The sequence below is a fragment of the Hetaerina americana genome, unplaced genomic scaffold (assembly GCF_022747635.1).
Source record: "Hetaerina americana unplaced genomic scaffold, ioHetAmer1.1.p SCAF_29, whole genome shotgun sequence".
Lineage (NCBI taxonomy): Eukaryota > Metazoa > Arthropoda > Insecta > Odonata > Calopterygidae > Hetaerina > Hetaerina americana.
In genome coordinates, this window is record NW_027286863.1 from 5,404,069 (window position 1) to 5,424,134 (window position 20,066).

Here is a 20,066-nt window from a genome sequence, read left to right on the forward strand (position 1 = left end):
CATGTGTGATTAATGTGGTCAATCCACTTTTAGAGCTTCAAATTAGCAATGGCTATTGCCATCCTAGATTGACCACTTTGGTGTGGGATTATTTTCAAAGATGTCAACGGATCATTATCATCGTACAAAAAGCATCCCCTTCACCTACTAAATAGTACATACATGGGTCTAGCTGCCTCACATTTAACTTAAAGATACGTTCGCAATTTTCAGGATACAATGCCAAACATCCGGCCACTACCAGAAGATCTACAAGAAATAGCAAGGACTCAACTGAATGAAGACCCTAAAAGGATTGATAATGACTTACAGCACATAAAAGATTGGCTCTCCAAGCAGCCTCATCTGAATGCCAAGATGGGTATACAAAGTTATTTGATATTTAATGAGGGATATTAAATTAAAGAATGAGATGTGGTAGTCAGGTGGGTAGAGCATTTGACTGCAAGACTGGAGGTCTCAGATTTGATTTCCTGAAATGTCACTGGCCACCTTCAGCTTCACCCAAGCTTTGTGATTTTTGGTGGTACTAGATCTTCCTAGGGAACCATAGGTGGCACAGGGAAAGGAGCTCACTTTCCTATGCTGATGTATGAATTCTCATGTGATTTGGCTGGGTACTAAATCTGCTCTACTATTACTTATCAAGCAAACCTTCAGTGTGATAACTCGGGATGGGTTATTAAATTAATGAGTATAAAAAACCAATTATATAGGAGAATATAATTATTGTAGTAATCACTTACATAATTATAACATAAGAACTTTTTTGCAATTGTGGCTTAACTGAACATTTACTTTTATCTCTTTTGTACATGAAATTCAATGCAAACACCGCTACTACCTGCATTAATGAAATCAAAGTGAAATCCGACGGCATTAAATTCACAAAGGAATGCCAATATGTTTGTCTGCTACTCAGGCTTTCCAACATTTTTGGAATTACATTGATAATAAAGAAAGGCAGCTATAATTTTTTCTTTGAGCATCTTAAATGTAAGATTATAGTCAATTATTGAAAGTTTGAATTAAGAGAAATAGAATTACTTTCATCTAAGGGCATGGAGAAAATTGGATAGATTTTTGTGCCTAATTATAATACATATATCCGTACATAATACTGGTAAACTTACCAGTTCAAATAACACCAGTTTAATATTTTACCATCACACTCAATATTTTATCCATAAGATTTCAATATTCTATAATTAATTGGAGAGTGTACCTTTAAATGGGTTAACAGTTACTTAGGTTGCATTTTTCTATGAAAGTGCTTCTTTATAAAAATATTAATTGGTTTCACATTTGAATTTTTAATCCACTATGATATCGATTTACTTTCAATTGCACTAATGAGAATTCTTTAAAGTTTAATTCAGATTATATTTGATAAAAGTACGCATACAAGGTGTGTAAGAAAAGAAAACCTGCATTTTTTCAAATTGTTTTTTTGATTGTGAGGGAGTTGTACACTAGAGGTAAGACCATCAACAAGGAATACTATATTAAGCTGAAGTTCTGAACAGATTGTGTGATGCCGTGAGAAGAAAACGACCCTGTCTTTGGTCAAGGGGTGACTGGCTTCGTCACCACGATAATGATGCTCCAGAGAATTCATTGAACCTTGTGTAGCAGTTTTTGGCAAAACACATGATTGCACAGCTTCACCAGCCTCCGTATACTTTCGAGATAGCTCTCTGCGACTTTTGGATGTTCCAAAATTGAAAATGGTGCGATCGATGGCTAATCAAGATGATTCAGAGTAATGTGACGCATGAGCTGAAGGCCATTCCAAAATCTGCATTCGAGGACTGCTTTAAGATGTGGAAGCACTGCTGGGAGCGTGTGGTTCAATCAAATGGGGACTACTTTGAAGGATACATCGAATAACCATGAAGATTAGCAGCAATGCGGAGATATGAATGCAGATTGGATAGTTTTCAGACACACCTCATATATTCTTCCAAGTGGAATCACATTCCTCAATCATTGGCCCAACCACTTTACCATTGGTCATACTCCATAGCCCTTACAACCTATACTCTTCTTACTGTAATTAGCTTTGTCTATCTGGAAAACTTATGGAAACAACAACCACCTCCACCATAATAACCTTTAGTAGACTCTTTTCCTAGGATATGGATAAAAATCATCATCACAGGTTATCAACCTGCGAATTGATATGAGGCCAATCCCCAATCTGTCTTATTTCCAGCCAATCTCTTAATTCCATCAAAGCTCTGTGCACTGACACTTTTCCACTACCAGCATCTTGTTATTCATCCTAGAACTCCCTCTTTTAATTTTCATCTCTAACTTTCCTTCAGATATTGTCTTCAGTAAGCTATTGCTCCTCAGGATATTCCCAATTAATTTTCCTCTTCTTTATTTCCTCATGTTTGTATCATCCACATGTTTATTTTTTCGTCCTCTCTTTGAAATAACTCTTCATTTGTTACTCTCATCCATCAGATTTATTTTCAGCATTCTTCTACAGCAGTACATTTCCTTCACCTCTAATCTTCCATTCTCAGCTCAGCCCCAATTATTCTAGTCTACATCCATATAGAAGAGTAGACTCAATTTTTAACTTTTAATGAACAAGTTCCTTCTGTCTAAGCTTTCACTATTTTCAATCAATAATTGCTTCCTCTGATAAAAACACTTATTTGTCATTCCTATTCTGCTTACAATGTTCTACTTTCTTTTTCAGTTACTTGGAAACCTGCTGCCTAATTAACAAAACTCCTCCCCTTGTTCCAGTGTGTCTTTTTCTAGCCTTATCAGGATATTTTCTTCCTTACTTTGACTGCATGTAATTGCCTTAATCTCAATCATTTTTATCTATTAACTGTATTTTTCATCCAAGTCTTCATATAAGCTAGAGTCCTTGTAAATGTCTTCATTTTACTTTACAACTATAGATAGGTTGTATGCACACTTATCCTTTCTCTATGAATTCAAACTCCACCTCTTATATATTCCTTGATCTCATTAATTGCCTTCTCAGCCCACACATTATATATCAATGGTGATAATGAGTGACCCTTCCTTGCCCCTCTCTTCATTTTAGCTTCTTCCCTGTTTTTACTGCATCTAATCTCTACTTCCTGATCTCTATTTAGAACATTTGAAATCTTCTGCCATTGTAGTTCATTCTGATTTCCTTTAGGATAGGTAAAATCATATTCCTGTCCATTCAGTCAAAGGCTTCCTCCAGTTCAGGGCCTATGAAATGTGTTGGTTGATCTTTCTGCATCCTTATTGAAATGTAATGAAATAATTGACTTTGTAATTCCACACACTTTATTTTAAAAACACGACCCAGGTTTCGACGTTGAACGTCATCATCAGGTGGTCCTCATAGAAGCACGCTGGCTATACTATATATACCTTCTGATCATAGGAGGGGGGGTTGGTCAGAGAGGGAGGTTGGAGGGGTAAAAAGGTTACAATGTAGCTGGGAAGAAAAGAGAATTACATTTTTGACTTAGAAGAGTGGTAGGTCTAGGAGTGGGAGGGATACAAAATTTTGTTGGCAAGATCATCTTTCCAATTTCTCATCACATTTCAAAATTTCTAACTACTCCAAAGCATCAAGCCTTTGACCTTTTTCTTTAAAATGAATAATTTTCTTTACCAAGTCACTGTTGTGGTCACTTTTAGGTGCTTTGCAAAGAGGGTTGATATGTTCTTATTTTTTACACATGTTTGGTGTTCTTTAATCCTTTCTTTAAATTTCCGTCCCCTTTGCCCTATATACTTTGTGCTACAATCTGAGCACTTTAACTCATACACTCCACTCCTCTCGTTTTTGGGGACTTTGTCTTTAGTGTGAGAGATCAGGTTCTTAAGGCATGAACCACTGTAAAAGGAACATTTAATTTTTTCTTTAGGAAAACTTTTAATTACTTTTTGAGAAATAGTCCCAAGATGTAGTATTCTCCGCCATTCTCCTGTTATGCAAATTCCATAAAGTTACGCCTGAGACAACAAATTCTTCTGCATCCTCTTCTCAATGATATGTTTAAGAGCAGCTTTTCTTCTTCCTATGCTTCTAAATTCGAATCGGTCCCTATTTGAAGAGTCTTCCACTTTATTCTCCATTCTGCCCCATTATTCTTGCCAGAAACTTTTATGCCTGGGTCGTCAGACTGATTATTCTCAAGTTTTCATATTTGTATTGTTTTCTTTTAATTTATAATGGTACTTACATTGTCTTTGTTCATCAGTATTTATCCTGATAAAAATATCACAAATTAGGTTGTAAAACTGTGTAAGGATCTTATTTCCTGAATTTTTTTCAGTTCTGAAGGTATATCAACAATCCCTGGTGCCTTGTTGGACCTTAGACACTTTACCAGAGGAAATGTAAGCCTAAGGATATAGTCTCCTTTCTCATCACCATTGACAATATCATCTTTTTCCAGCATTGTTGCATTTATTTCTTTTCAATCATAAAAGTTTTTCAAATACTCTTTCCATCTATCCGCTTTATCTTCAGTGAAAATTATACCATTGCTATCTCAAATTGTATCAAAATTAGCTAACCGCAATCATGCCTCAAGGCTCTGTTGGCTGGTTCAATATTTCCATGGGCAAGGCTTTGCTGTAAATCTTCACCAAAGGACCTCTTCCATTTTCCTGTGGCTCTTCTCACTTATCTCTATTTATAGCATCAAGAAGTTCCATTTTCATTTCAGATATATGCACTTTAACATTAGCTAATGACTTTCACATTTCAGAAAGTTTAAGCTTTTGGCCTTCTCTGAGGTCTTCTTCACACCTGACCTGACACTCACATTTCAGAAAATTTGAGCAATTGGCCTTTTTCAGTTCAGGTCTGAAGAAGACCTCAGAGAAGGCTGAAAGCTTAAACTTTCTGAAATGTGAGTGTCGTTTAACATGTTTTCTATTCATATTGTTGTGCTCTATTGTGCCATCCAAATGTTATATTGCTCTTGCGAGTGCTGCTTCAAAATCATCAAACAATCTGTCACATGTTTGAAGAGCAAAACTTGGATCATATCTAAATAAAATACTGTGCAATTGCAAAGTTGTTTTTTGTTTTAGCTATAACTACTCAAAAATATTATCAATATTTCATCAAGTCCATTTTGGTATGAATGAACCTCTAATAAAATGATAATGCATTCAAAGGCCTATGTTCTTCTTTTTTGGTAATAAATTAATTCCACTTCATATTCTAGATGACCAGTTCTTGATCGCATTCCTACGTGGATGTAAGAACAGTCTAGAACGGACAAAGGAGAAACTAGACTTCTATTACACTGCACGGTCTACCCTCGGTGAATACTTTACTAATCGTGACCCAATGAGACCTGAGATACAAAAAATATTAGATTTAGGGTAAGTTTTACTTATTTACTGTGATGGAATATGATTTTTTCTGTAGCGTATAGATACATTTGCCAACTTGGAGTACTTCTACATGGAATTTTTTACATGGAATATAAACCAATCAGTAGGTAATTTCAAAATGATTTCTCTAAGCAGTACATTGCTACCATTGCCACAGGCAGATGAATCAGGCAGAAGAGTTATTTTGATGGCAGGTGCAGTAGGTGACCCTAAGGAAGTAAAGTTCTTTGATATTTTCAAAGTGAACTTCATGTTTATGGATTATTTGCTATCGAGAGATGACAGGTTGATTGTTGCTGGTTCAGTATCTGTACTTGACATGAGCCAAGCATCATTGAGACAAATGGCACAAATCACACCAGCAATTATAAAGCCAATCATGCAGTATTCTCAGGTTAGTCATAAGTCAGGCTTTAGATAATAAGGACACATTGCATGTTTCCAAAATACTTGTAAATCTATAAATTACAACAATATCTTATAAGAGTATTCATTACAATAATGCAATAGGTATGATAAAAATTGTTAAATAGTGTTATTACTGCATATTCAACAAAAAATGTTCACATTTCATTTAATATAGACCATTCATCTGGAATTCCTAACCATAAATCCTTCCCTCATAAAACCAAGAGCTCATAATATCTTCTAGTTGTGCTGATCTCAAGATACTGATTTTATCTTCCTTTTACTTTGCCTACTGTGAGTTATAACTTGAATTGCTTTTCTTAATAAATGCAATATAAATGTTACTTTCATCTAGTAGTCACAAGAGGGGATGGGGAAGCAATGGATAAAGAAATATACAAAAATAAAACAGAGGGCCATCTGCACATATCAGAATACTGGTATTTAATACTTGTTTCCATCTTTTAAATGTATAACCTAATCCTGGGGAAGTGGAAACAGAAACAAATCTTTTCAATGCTAGTCTTTAAAGTGATCCCTGACAATTCTGGGCATCCCTTCTTTCCTGACAGTAAACTCTTTTGGTATATCAATTAAATTTAGAATGAAAGGGTATATTTTATATCTAATTCTTGCCAAAAGAGCTAGAGTAAATCAAAGTGATACTTGGAAAAAGTATAAAATTAATAATGCTATTTTTTTTTAATTTAGAAAGGGTTCCCACTGAGGCCTAAAGCATTCAATTATATTCACATTCCATCAGCTTTTGAGGCAGCTTTTAATCTCTTTAAAAGCTTTTTCTCTGAAAAACTAAAAAACAGGGTAAGCACTGACATTGTGTAATTTTGTGGCTATGGTACCAATTTTCCCAAATTTTGTAATTACATTTCATGAAAATTTACACTGAGTCATTAAATGTGTAGCCTCTGCATAAATGTTACTCTTTCAAATCATAAAATTCCATTAAATAACATTATTATTATTATTGCCAGTTTACTATATGACTAATACATTTAACCAGAAATGTATAAACTTATAAAAATATTAGGAAGATACTTAAATGCAATGCTCTTGTGTAATTAAAGTGAAATTAATCCTAATAAAACAAACATCCTACCAGGTATTTGTACATGGAAATGATATGAATTCCTTGTTCAAGAATGTTCCTCAAAGAATATTGCCCACAGAATATGGAGGGGAAGCTGGTTCTATCGATGAATTAACAAGTGAGTCAACGAGTTAGCCCATGAACTTTTATAGTAAAATATTAGCTCTAATACATATTTTTCTTCACCAACCTCTTTTTTATCCTTCACACTAGTTTAAATGGTCAATGAAATTCATTAATTCCTTCCCCGAAAGTCTGTGGTACACTGAATGTAATGCATTTGTACTTTTCAATGTTTCATTATTCATTGCTAGAGTAACACTGTGTCCAATATGTCAGCTGCCATATCTTAAGCAACTCAGCTGGAATGTCATTCCCTGAAAAGACCCAAATTTTTAGGTTACAAGCTGTAATGTACCTTTCAAACATTCTCAAAAAATTAATCAATATCTAAACACGCTTCTTAAAGGATATGCTTTAGTATCTAAATACCACACAAATGTTGTCAAAACATTGCTACCATTGAGATCACACATTTCTAATTGCAACAAATAATTTGGCAATATTTAAATTTTTTTTAAATTATTGTTTTAATATGTCATGTATGTGTGGTGCAAGTTTTGTTGAATTAACTTCAGCATTGGGTCAGCAGCAGCCAATTCAATTTCATTGTGGTCATTACATGTTCAGTTTTCCTGTGCCTTCTTTGGATTATGGAAAATTACATTCATGAAGATTTTCCTTCACATTCAGGAATAGAAAAAAGTCACGTGAAGACTATAGAGAGGATGTGGAACACACTTTACATTGATTTTCACAAAACATTCAACAGCAACATTTGCAAAGAGTGGCTGTGCACTAGAGAGGTGCAGGGTCATCTGAGGCTTTTAAATGTGGCCTTTTGATATTGACTGATGCCCTGATGAATTTTCAGCACACTCCTATAATATGCTACATTTACAATTACTGATATGCCATTCCCTGATTATTGAAAATGATGTAAAAATACTTTCCCAGCAGTAGTCACCTCTTGATCTTTTGGTAATGCCAGAGATCTCCACAGAGCTTTGTTGCTTGCTCTCAGGAGAGAAATGATGACAATACATTAATGATATTATTTTAACATGACCAAGTATGCCAATAAAAAATGCACAGTTATGCTTTATTGAACAATACTCTTCTATAAGCACATTTTCTGCAATTTTAATATGTTATTATGAATATGAAGCATCATGAACGTTTAAAGGAGAAATCCTAAACTATAAATACCAGTTCTGTATCTTCTAAAATATAGTGCTAATTCGCTTCTAATTCTTCAGTGTAGCATAAATGGAGTCACCTAATCATGTGCATTTATTTTCTCAAGAATTACCTCCATGGCATTTTTCTATGATGAATACCTTCTTCCTGGCACAATCATTAGTCATTCAAATGTTCGACCAACATCTTTAACTAATGATGTGTTAATTAATCCAAATGTTTTGAAAAGGGCCGATTGCCTCATTCCTTTTTGCTGTAAATTTCATCAAAGCTAGGAAACTAGCATCTCTAATTTCCTAGGATATTGTCAGCCAAATGAATCCTCCTCCTTGCAAATATTAAATTGGCCCATACAAAGGTTTGAGTTTATTTAATTAATCTATGCCATCCACCTCCAATCAACTGCTCCTTCAAGGAGACTCAACTTTCGGTGCATGTACCTTAAATATCACTCAGACACTACAGCGTTGATGATATTGAATCCCAGGCATGATGAAGTAAATCTTTTCTGTGTCACACCATTTACTTGCATCAATCATGCTAATTTATGTGGATCCAAATATAGGTCTTTTCAGTATGTGATGAAATAATCTTATATGTATTCTCTCCACAGAGAAATGGAAAAAAGAAATTGAAAATGCCAGGGATTGGTTCCTTGATGATGAAAAGTACAAATCCGATGAATCCAAACGGCCTGGAAAGCCTAAAACATATGAAGATATGTTTGGCATGAAGGGATCTTTCAGACAACTATCAGTAGACTAAAGCATTCCTTCGCTAGCATGCTCAGCAAAAATTTCATGTTTCATGTTGTCTGCCTGCTGAAGTTAAATTTTTGATTGATATGAGATAACAGATTGAGATACATAAAAGTCTCTAGAACACTTACCTGAATACTGAATATATATTATGCAACTATCATCAAAATGAGATCACAAGTATACAAGTAGGAAACACAAATATTGTGATTCCAATTTTGACAGGGTCCCCTTCTCCAGACTAATGAATTCCCAAAAATAAAAAGGGTAAATAGCCTAGAGATGGCCTCTGGCCCTGGTGCCATTAGGCACCAAGGCCAGAAGGGTCTATTTCAAACATAAATTCACAAAGAATCAAAAATTAAATTTGCAAATGAAAAATTAAAGGGATTTTGGTAGCTAACAGAGTATTGTAAGCAATAAAACAACTCCACCTTAGAATGCCTCACTTGTAAAAAATACAGAAAAATTTACCCACATATCCTCTTTTGATTCATCATTTTTTCATCCAAGCCCCTTAGCAACACCATTAGTGGTTTCTCTCACAGGAGAAAAAAGTAAAATATGGAAATATCATAGGACCTGTCTTCCAGCTTTGTCACAGCTGGCATATCCTAAAGGAAGAGAGTATCAATATTAATGTCCTATGCTAGATCAATGTTGGTTAGTTTTATGGAAAAAGAAAGCTCCAGGGGTAAGTGCTACATAAATTAACAACCGATGACTGGAGGTAGTATAAATTTGCACTTGTCTTCTCTTTTAAAATACTATCCATCACCAATGAATATTATTACATGATTTGAAATAGGAGTAAAATTATTATTAATAGAAAAAGGTAAAGGGATATATTTTTAAATACATGTGCATTTTTTATTCTATACTTCTGATATTTCCAATTCTGAGTAACCAGAAAGCTTCATTACGATTATTAACAGGGACTAAATATTGAATTGGTGCTGGAGTCCACCTCCGTCAGAATAATAGATGGTGGATAATGTGCTCAGAGCAACTTCAGGAACTCCAGGAAATAATGTTCATGCATGCCCTCTTCATCTTTTTTCCCTCCACTCCAGGAAATAATGTTCCCCCATCTCATCTCTTTTCTGACTGGGATGCACTTGATGTACCCTTTGAGCAAGGCATTAACTTCTCTGCATGTGCTCACAATGATCACTATTACATTTTGATGACAGATTCACACAATGTATATTCTAGTGCTGAAATCAATACTAAAATCAGGATGCTTAAAATTACATCTCTTAGAAGTGGGAATTATATCCAATAATTGACTTACATTCAATTTTCATGGCAGAAAACAGAAATGAATAAGATACTTATTTTCTATTCTATTCTTGTATTCAACTACTAATTCAACAACCACTAATTAGCAAGGGAATATCACATTTCAGGAAACTACCGATTGCTATGTTGAAACCAAAATTTCTTTCAAACAACACTGGCACTGATGAAAAGAGATAACAAAAGTGTTTACGCATAAACAAATGTCAAAAATAGAGATGTACCATTGAAAAGTTAATCCAGGACTTAGTACAAAGTTTGGCTTCCTGATTACAGTGGCTGAGGTAAACATCATGTGAAACAGCCTGAGTATTGAATATTCACAGTCTATGAACCTTAGTTCGAAAATTACTCATAGATAATGGCCTATTTTCCCATCTCTTCTATAACCATCTTTATTTCAGCGCATGCTTTAGCACAATTGAAAATAAGGCTTACATTACAAAGTAGGTGAGAAAAAGGGCCTTGCTCACCTCCAACTTCATTGTAATGGGAAAGGAATAATTGCACTATATTTTAGAGTAGTAGTAGTAGTAGTTTTGAGGGGAGGCGACCGACAGCTGAGGTCATTTGCGCCATAGGGGATGGACAGGAAAGGATGAAGGGTGGAGAGAAACCCGGCGTCGGCATTAGCCTACTCTTTACGAAAGGCGCCAAGGGGTCCGTGGCTTAACGTCCCATCCGACGGACGGCGTACTCACTCAAAGTGCCATCCACAAAGCACTTCAAGTAGGGATCGAGATACCTCTGAAAGATATTCAACACCACCGGGATTTGAACCCGGGCCCTCAGGGTGGGAAGCCAGTACGTTAGCCCCCGCACTATCTCGATCCCCTATATTTTAGATAATTATCCTTATACCTACATGGTACGTATGGTCAATGGACAATGAAAACATTATTATTATTAATCAAGAATCTATAGATTAACAAATAGGGCAATAATTTAGTTCAGTTTAATTGAGTTAGTAAATTTAGGGCAACACCTCTATGTTTACACTTTGAGGAAAAGTAATGCACGTCATGATTTGAAAATCTTATGTATCATTTGCAAGGCCCAGTTGACTTTGTTGCATGGATATACATTTGTGTCATCTGGGAAAACTTGGAACAACATTAAGTAGCAAAGGAGATGGCAGCATTGCTGAAAAAGAGATTAAAAATATTGTGAAAATTCAACTAAGTTTCTGAGTAGTAGAAAATCCTGAAAATGTTGGATAAAGTTATTTGTTTCAATGCAAAAACAAAATTCAGAGTGGACTGTTGCTCTCTTGAAACATGCTGTACCATTCAAAACTTAACGCTTATGCACGCAGATATAGAGCAACGATTCTCAATGTCTCCAGATGCATAAGGCACCAAACTGTCCACACTAAATCCGTAATGGTGTGGCAATTGGAAGTATAAAAGATGCAGAATTAGGCTAGGGGGACTTGTCAGTTAGGGTGATTAAATAAACCCTTAAAAGAGATGGCCTGGTGATGACAGAAAGGAAGCCGTGGCTCCTTTGATAGCCTATGAATTTTATGATGTTGCAGGTCCAACATCCATTCATGGACTTCCCATGAAAGTCAAAGTGAAGGGCATTATTCATCCTGTGATATTTCCTCTTCCCCAGCATAAATCAATACCTTAATGGAAAGCATTTTTCATCATTAGAAGCAGACTAGGAGCTACTGAACATGTTACAACTTGTAACATATGCTGCTGACTCAATACTGGAGCCAAACCAATAAACTTGCACCAAATGTACATTAAACTTTAAGCTTACGATGAAACATAAGATTATATGTTTGGCAACAAATTAGGTGGATAAGAAAATGTATAAGCATTCTTAATTAATCATTCTTTGTAGTTCAAACATCATACATTGAATGTAAAAAATACTTTTTTAAATTAATAAATATGACTTGAAAAGAGCAAAGAACCTCAAAAAAACTAATCGCAATGTTCTTAACCATTAAGAAGAATTTCACTTTCTTCATTCATCCCAATCAACCAACCCCAGCAGTCATATGTTTATGCAAGGCCATCTCCAAGATGTAGAAGGCGTTCAACAGCAGCAAGTGGGTTACTCTTTATGGATTTTATAATGATTACCTAACTGATGAGGTATTATACTAATTAATTATCAATAAGAGGATAACCAGAAGGAGAAATGGTTACCAAAGGGATGATTTTTTGGATTCAGGAAGGGGAGAGGCACGCACGATACCGTAATAGTAATGAGTTTACTAATCAAAAGATATAGAAGTCCAATAAGGAAGTATTTGTTTTTTTTGTGGATTTTGAGAGGGCATTCGACAGAGTAAATTGGGTTATATCAATGAATGTTACAAAGCATAGGAGTAGATCGGAGGAAGAGGCAATTTATCTGTAACTTCTAAGGTAAAGAAGCTTTCACATGGAGAGGGAGTTGATGGCAGAGACATTCAGAAAGGATGCTAAAAAATGATTATTGAAAACATTGATATGGAGTATATAGAGGGAAAATTCATCAGGAAAGTGAGCAAGGGGAAAGAAAATGGCTATGCATGTTAAATGGAATGAAGGGCATAGAAGTTATATGCAATTCAAAAACAGTTTACAGCAGTGTGGGGTGTCAGGCTGTATCTTAGTAGATTAGGAAAAGAAATATAGGGGTTTTAAGTTCATTTCTGTGAAAACCTACCTTAAACGCAAGACTATCGAGTAATAATAACTGATCTAGATGCACCCCTTTTGGTAGCAGAAAGGGATAAGCAGGCCTTTCTCTGACAATATAAACCTCTTCTCTTAGATTTTTACAGCATATATCAACTTCTATGCATGAATATCCACTTGACATGAAGTCACTCATGATAAGAGAACCTGAGAACCCAAATACTCGTATCATTGGTTTGAGTTTTGAATCACTTAATACAGATCTGTGTACCAATACTTTGTGGTCTCGTCAAAATAATGACTATCTAAAAAAATCCAATGATGATTGCAAAACTATTGGACGTATTTTCAGAAATTAGTTAATGATAGGCATAGGTCAGTATGAAAACTAAAGGGTGTCTACCTAAACAGAGCCAGCCAAAAAATTCCTTCCTGAATTTACAAATAAAACACTGATATTGTCAAAAAAAAGAGCTGGCTCCACAAATTGGGGTTAGCTGTCTAAAAAACAGAGCCAGCATAAAAAACTAGGGTCAGCCATCCATACTTTAAGTATTAAATATATCTACAAACAAATATATCCAGCAGCAGAATATTAGTATTAACTGTTGATAAAATTTCACAGTTGCCTAAAAGAAAGGATAGATTTAAAGTTCAGGATTTGGTACTGAGGAGCACGGCCAACAACTAAAGAAATGATACTCAGTCCTGTGCTCTGATACAGAATTCTTTGGTAAGTGCCAAATAATAATAATACATTTATTTGAATGAATGTAAAACTCCAATAGCCGTAAACAGTTTACCTTTCTAAACAAAGTACAATTGAAATTAGTTGGCTAGTGCCACAAGTCAAGAAGGGGTAAAAGGTAAAGAGGACAGGGATAAGAAAGGTGAATATGAATACGCGTATTTCGGCCACAAAATAGCCCTCTTCAGCATACTGAAGGGTAATCGTCACGACAACACAAGTCGAAGTGAGAAAGGGTAAGGGCAATCCGAAGAATATATAGTGTTACATGTGGGGGGGGGGTGAAAAAGACAAGAGCCAATAGACAAGGCTGATGGTAGAGGAGTTTGAAAAGATAGGTTATGTAGTGAGGGGGAGGGGGAATTACACGATCAAGGGAATGACCGTTGCAAAAAGGGGGAAAAGTGAAGGGGAAGTTTAGCACAACCGTTAAGCAAACGTGGATGGGGGAGGGAGAAGTGAAAGGCAACCTACAGACAAATAACCGTTGAGGATGTGGGAAAAAACGCTACAGAGGATGAAGGGAACACCTCAAAAATGGAGAATTGAAAGACTGATTGATTGACTTGTGGCACTAGCCAACTAATTTCAATTGTACTTTGTTTAGAAAGGTAAACTGTTTACGGCTATTGGAGTTTTACATTCATTCAATATTACTAGCCGTAAGAGCTCATTTCTATCAATATACATTTATTTGTCCGGAGATTTGTTGCATATTCATACATACACAAATATAGGACACGTCAGTTATAAATTTCACAATTTTAGAATAGATACAATATATATAGATAGATACCAATGCACTAATATAATTACATATTAATTGCTTAAGCCAGAATTGACGTGTAGTGACAATTCAAGGTATTCATTTACAGAATAGAACATATTATTTTTTAAAAGGTTAAACAGCTTTTTCTTGAAAACAGGTACTTTTGTTTCATATTTGATTTCATGGGGAAGTTTATTGAAAGTCAGCCATGTTTTTTTCCTCTGGGGCACCTCCATATATTTAAATAAAACTGAAGTTATTACTTCAATACACAGTCTATTCTTGGCTTTGAAGAATCCTTTGAACATATCCACATTGCTTTTCTTACAGTTATCACTTGCATTAGACTTTTTATCAAGCTAATCATAGAAAAACTGATCAAAAGATATGCACTTTATCTTATCTAAAACTACTGCAAGTGTCTCTTCAGTAGGTATAAAAGTGTTAAAGGAAGAGTACACATCATCTGAACAGGGAACACAAGAGGGTATATTATAATATTTTCACTATTGTAAATTATTTCTATTACAGTAATTGAAACTCCTGTCTCTAAACTCAGGAGCTATTTTGATTCACACAGCAAATGTGATGGATGATAACTAATAATATTTGTCTCATAGCATTCATAGCTCTGATTGCATAAAGCTAAAATTTCCTCAAGCTTATATGTTTCTCTATGCATAACAGACAAAATAATCGTGGGTATTAACCAGTCTTACACTCTTCCTCTTAAATAATTCTGCTTTGTAATTGAATGAGTGGCCAGAGAGGGTATGCTGAAGTTGTGATTCTTAAAGCAGAGTATCCAGAACTGGCTCAATATAGAGGATGATCATTAATATGCACTAGCACAGAACTTGGTGAATTGAATAGTCTAACACTCTTATTTTTATAGTATTTCCTCTTTTAAACAATAAAGTTTGATGTACTTAGCTTATTCTATACTTGACCACTCTCCTAAGAACTGGAGGCCTATTTGCCTCAGGGTTTCAATAAATTCCAAGTTAAAAATACCATCTGTGGACAATTCTGAGAATTTATATAATTGTCTGTTATTTGCCATAAAGTAAAATTAATATATTTCTCATTGGTAATGCTGTCCATATACCTACTTATTATTCTTGATACAATGCCAGCAGTCTTTAATAAAGAAGCTTACAACCATATAGAATGCCTAGACTATGTAATTCTTTTCAACAATGTTTCTATTATTATGTATATTAGCTTATTGTTCCCAATATATTTTGTGGTTGATTTCGCTTTCAAAATAATAAAATGAGGGACTGGTGATGTTACCTATCATTAAATGCTAACTTTAATTTTGAGAACCTCACTTCCTGAATTGTCCTTATTTCAGCAGATCAAAATATGGCGACTCTAGTTTTGCCCAAACATATAAAAAGACAACCTAAGTCGTTAATCAATCACTGCAAAAACTCAAAACTTAGTACTTAAAATTAATTATAGCCCAAGGATCTATCATGATTTCAAAGGACTAAAGTGAAGATATACCTCTACATTTTCTTCTTTATCATTGGAAGAACAAAAAGTTCAATGTACACCTTGATGTGTTCCAAACATGGCAGACCTTTCATGTCTTAAGCCATGTGGACATGTGGAAAGAAAGATTTCCCCCTATGATACTTTTTTAGCCAGCATGACCTTTTCAAATTCTGTGCAAAGGATATATCATACTACAATAAGCCTAAAGTTTTAAAGGGACATGTTGATGTCAGTGCAGATTGGTTGATCAATCTGCCATTTGTAGCCCAACGGATGCAATCAATAGCTTGATTCTCAGCAAGGCCATTCATGCTGCTATCTCACTTATTAGTGGATGTCATTCAAACCTTTCAAGGATATCTCAATTGAGTTTTACAGCAATTTGAGAGTTGGGGTATCCAACCAATTAACAACCTGCTTCAATTCAGGACAGTATGGCAGTCATAGTCATAATTTGACCAGAAATTGTAAATTACACCAACTGATATCTGCCCTTATAATATCATCTCTTTCACACCAATGGCAAAATTCACTCATACTCAACCACAAATGATCACCACATACACACAAGTTACTATAAATTAGCAATGCCATAAAAAAGCCTTCTAAAAATTTCAGTTAGAATTTATAACACATTACCACACTCATTGAAAACAAGTTATATGATATGTAGTTTCAAATCGAAACTCAAGAACCTCCTCATTAATGGAATGATTTTTTGAATGACATGCAGTTGTAGTGCACAATATTTCTATTGCATGCTACAATAGAAATATTAAGCTTTTAATATCTTTAAGTTCTTCTTTAGTATGTTCATAGTGTTTAAATGTACCTGTATATAGTTGTTTTCTTTTTTTGACAACTAAAATACCTCTATGGTATGCATAGTCAGTGGACAATGAAAACATTGATATTATTAATCAAGAATTTATAGATTAACAAATAGGGCAATAATTTAGTTCAGTTTAATTGAGTTAGTAAATTTAGGGCAACACCTCTATATTTACACTTTGAGGAAAAGTAATGCACGTCATGATTTGAAAATCTTATGTATCATTTGCAAGGCCCAGTTGACTTTGTTGCATGGATATACATTTGTGTCATCTGGGAAAACTTGGAACAACATTAAGTAGCAAAGGAGATGGCAGCATTGCTGAAAAAGAGATTAAAAATATTGTGAAAATTCAACTAAGTTTCTGAGTAGTAGAAAATCCTGAAAATGTTGGATAAAGTTATTTGTTTCAATGCAAAAACAAAATTCAGAGTGGACTGTTGCTCTCTTGAAACATGCTGTACCATTCAAAACTTAACGCTTATGCACGCAGATATAGAGCAACGATTCTCAATGTCTAACATAAAGAGAAAAGTGGTCCATGCCATTATATGAAAGTTTTAACTTTCATTCGCAAGGTACATTCACAATCGTTAGTAATGATAAATGTTTAAAATTAGTTCAATGCTTTATAAATTTGTGGCTCATAGACTATTATAATGGTCAGGCACTTTCCTATACTAAAGCCCGATATATTAAGGGTATGCTGCAATGCAAAACTCATGATGTTTGCCAAGAACCAAGACTGTTACCCATCCATGAGTGAATAATATGGTCATCTCATTTCTTAAGCATCAAATTAGCAATAACTAATGCCATCATAGATTTTCCACTTTGCAATGGGACTATTGGCAAATGTTGCAAGAGAACATTGCGTATATTATTGAATGCCTCAGTTACACCACCAAGTAAAGCTATATAACTGAGTGTACTGACTGCCTCCAATTTATCCCAAATATGTGTGTACAGGTTTCAGCATACAATGCCAAACATCCGGCCACTACCTGAAGATCTACAAGAAATAGCAAGGACCCAACTGAATGAAGACCCTAAAAGGATTGATAATGACTTACAACACATAAAAGATTGGCTCTCCAAGCAGCCTCACCTTACAGCTAGGATGGGCAAGTAAACATTTTAAATGTAACGTAATGATTTTGGGAGAGCAAAAATCCATGTACATTGCCTATATGCCGAATAAAGGTAGGTTTATGGTATTCTACTATCTCTCTACTACCTATGGTACTCTACTATCTTGATTTTTAGCAACTATTTTACCCTGAATCACATAAAAGTGATATCAAATATGTATAGAGTACATGAAACACCATTATTAACAAATCCAACTCCTGTAGTGAATCAGTCATCCAGTTCAAAAATGGAAGTGTGCCAAATTAAGTAAATTGTATCATTATATTCCTTGTTTTCTTTGTATTTTCTAAACAGAGCTACATATTTCTAATATCTAATAAGAATATGAAAATTACAAGCAAATGACAGGGAGGGAACAGGTAAGATATTAGGTGGCCATAGCTTTTATTTCAATGGCTAATGATTTAATAGTGCCACTGACAAATTTATAGGTTCCATTAATACTCAAAGACTAGGGAGATTTTATAAGGGTTGGGAAAATCGAATCCAAATATTAATATACAAATATATTCATATATACCCTCCTTCCCAAAGGAAGAAGGGCATGTATGAATGTGACAAAGACAAAAGAAGTGTGTAAAAACGTGGAAATATGGAAAATTAGTACAAGATACTGTTTCCCATTACAGTCTAAAAATCTAGTAATATTTGCCTGTGCCTAACTCCAAATAAAAAATTCATAAAGGGAATTTATAAAATAGTTACAGAAGGTCTGCTATTAGGTGGTTTGTGTACTTATTCCAGTGAATGTGTTTGATTACTCTATTTATTTAATGGTCTAGACTCAACAAAATATTTTAATCAATGCTTTATAAATTCATCATTGGTAGCTAAATAAAACATGCAAAGGTAAGATGAGTGTTCGTTGCCTCCAGTGTGACTTTATGGAATTTTTATAACATTGAAATAAAATGAAATTATTAGCTTAGTTATTCCACACACTTTATTTAAAAACACGACTAAGGTTTCAACCTTGAACGTCATCATCAGGTAGTCCTCATAGAAGCAGTCTGTACCAAGTATATATACCAAGTTTGCTTCTATGAGAACCACCTGATTGTGACGTCCAACGTCAAAACCTGGGTCATGTTTTTAAATAAAATGGGTGGAATAACTAGTCAATGATTTCATTTCATTTCAAGATGAATGTTATTAAGGGCCCATTTAATATGCTAGTTTTTTGCTTGAATTCAATTGATTAAAATGTTAGCGCCGGTCTGGCCAATGTCTCTAAACATTACAATTCCATTTACCTATTCTCTGAAAACAATGAAAATTGAAATACAAAATTTGATAATCCACATATTATAATGTAGCCAAGTGCTGCACCATTTATTACATATGCAGACTTCAAACAAGCCAAAAAAAGAACTGGTGAACAGCTTTAAGAAACAAGCCCCTCTCTAGCCTAACCCAACTTTGTAAAAACCATCAAATGAAAGAGTTAAATTTACAGCAATAAATCATCTTATAAATAAGTTACCCTTTTCCTGCAACAAAACAGCAAATTTACATTTTAGATGACCAGTTCCTGATTGCTTTCCTGCGTGGGTGCAAGTACAGTTTGGAGCGAACCAAGGAGAAACTAGACTTCTACTACACGGTGAGGACATCTCTGAATGAATATTTTAATGATCGTGACCCAATGAAGCCTGAGATACAAAAAATTCTAGATTTAGGGTAAGGCCAACTTCTCCACTACACACAACAATTTCTTTGGGCATTTTAAATATCTACCCATTTTATTGCATTTCAATGGAGTGGTGAAATATCAATAATTTAAAATTTATTGTTTTTAACCAGGGTAATGCTACCACTGCCGGAGCCAGATGATCTTGGAAGAAAAGTTTTTTTGGTTAGAATGGGCATTCAGAATCCTAATGAAACGCATATGTCTGACATAATCAAAGTGAACCTCATGACAATGGATTATATGGTTATGAAAGATGACAGATTTACCGTTGCTGGTGTTGTATCTGTGCTTGATTCGAGCAAATTCACATTGTCACATGCAGCACAAATGACTCCAACAATGATAAAACAAGTCATGAAGTGTAGCGAGGTTAGTCAGCATTTATTGGTAACTCATTTAACTCTTTAAGTTAATTACCTCATTTAATCAGTTATTTACCAACATTCTGGAGGGTTAAAGTATTCATAATTTTAATGAAGGATCTCAGGTTTTCCCGGCGTATGGTATTCAAG

At 34.7% G+C, this 20,066-nt stretch overlaps 2 protein-coding genes across 2 annotated transcripts in view; both read left to right on the forward strand.

The window, feature by feature from the left end:
• The first annotated feature begins 217 nt into the window (after positions 1-217).
• LOC139689943 (retinol-binding protein pinta-like) lies at positions 218-8,923 on the forward strand. The gene is made up of 6 exons (XM_071587091.1): positions 218-361; positions 5,211-5,370; positions 5,518-5,776; positions 6,502-6,612; positions 6,911-7,016; positions 8,772-8,923. The coding sequence occupies exons 1-6, from the start codon at positions 220-222 to the stop codon at positions 8,921-8,923; spliced, it is 930 nt and encodes a 309-aa protein (XP_071443192.1). The 5' UTR covers positions 218-219.
• Positions 6,931-20,066, forward strand: part of LOC139689944 (retinol-binding protein pinta-like) — a 28,398-nt gene continuing 15,262 nt past the window's right edge. Inside the window, exons 1-4 of the mRNA XM_071587092.1 lie at positions 6,931-7,016; positions 17,679-17,833; positions 19,382-19,541; positions 19,665-19,923. Coding sequence (XP_071443193.1) covers positions 17,692-17,833; positions 19,382-19,541; positions 19,665-19,923 — 561 coding nt within the window. The 5' untranslated portion in view covers positions 6,931-7,016; positions 17,679-17,691. The remainder of the gene's footprint in view (positions 7,017-17,678; positions 17,834-19,381; positions 19,542-19,664; positions 19,924-20,066) is intronic.

Excerpts from the sequence above, each read along its gene's own strand:
- LOC139689943 (XM_071587091.1), top strand. The coding sequence starts at position 220 with ATGCCAAACATCCGGCCACTACCAGAAGATCTACAAGAAATAGCAAGG. Across the intron at positions 362-5,210 it reads TCATCTGAATGCCAAGATGG|ATGACCAGTTCTTGATCGCA; the intron begins GTATACAAAGTT and ends TTCATATTCTAG. Across the intron at positions 7,017-8,771 it reads TTCTATCGATGAATTAACAA|AGAAATGGAAAAAAGAAATT; the intron begins GTGAGTCAACGA and ends TTCTCTCCACAG.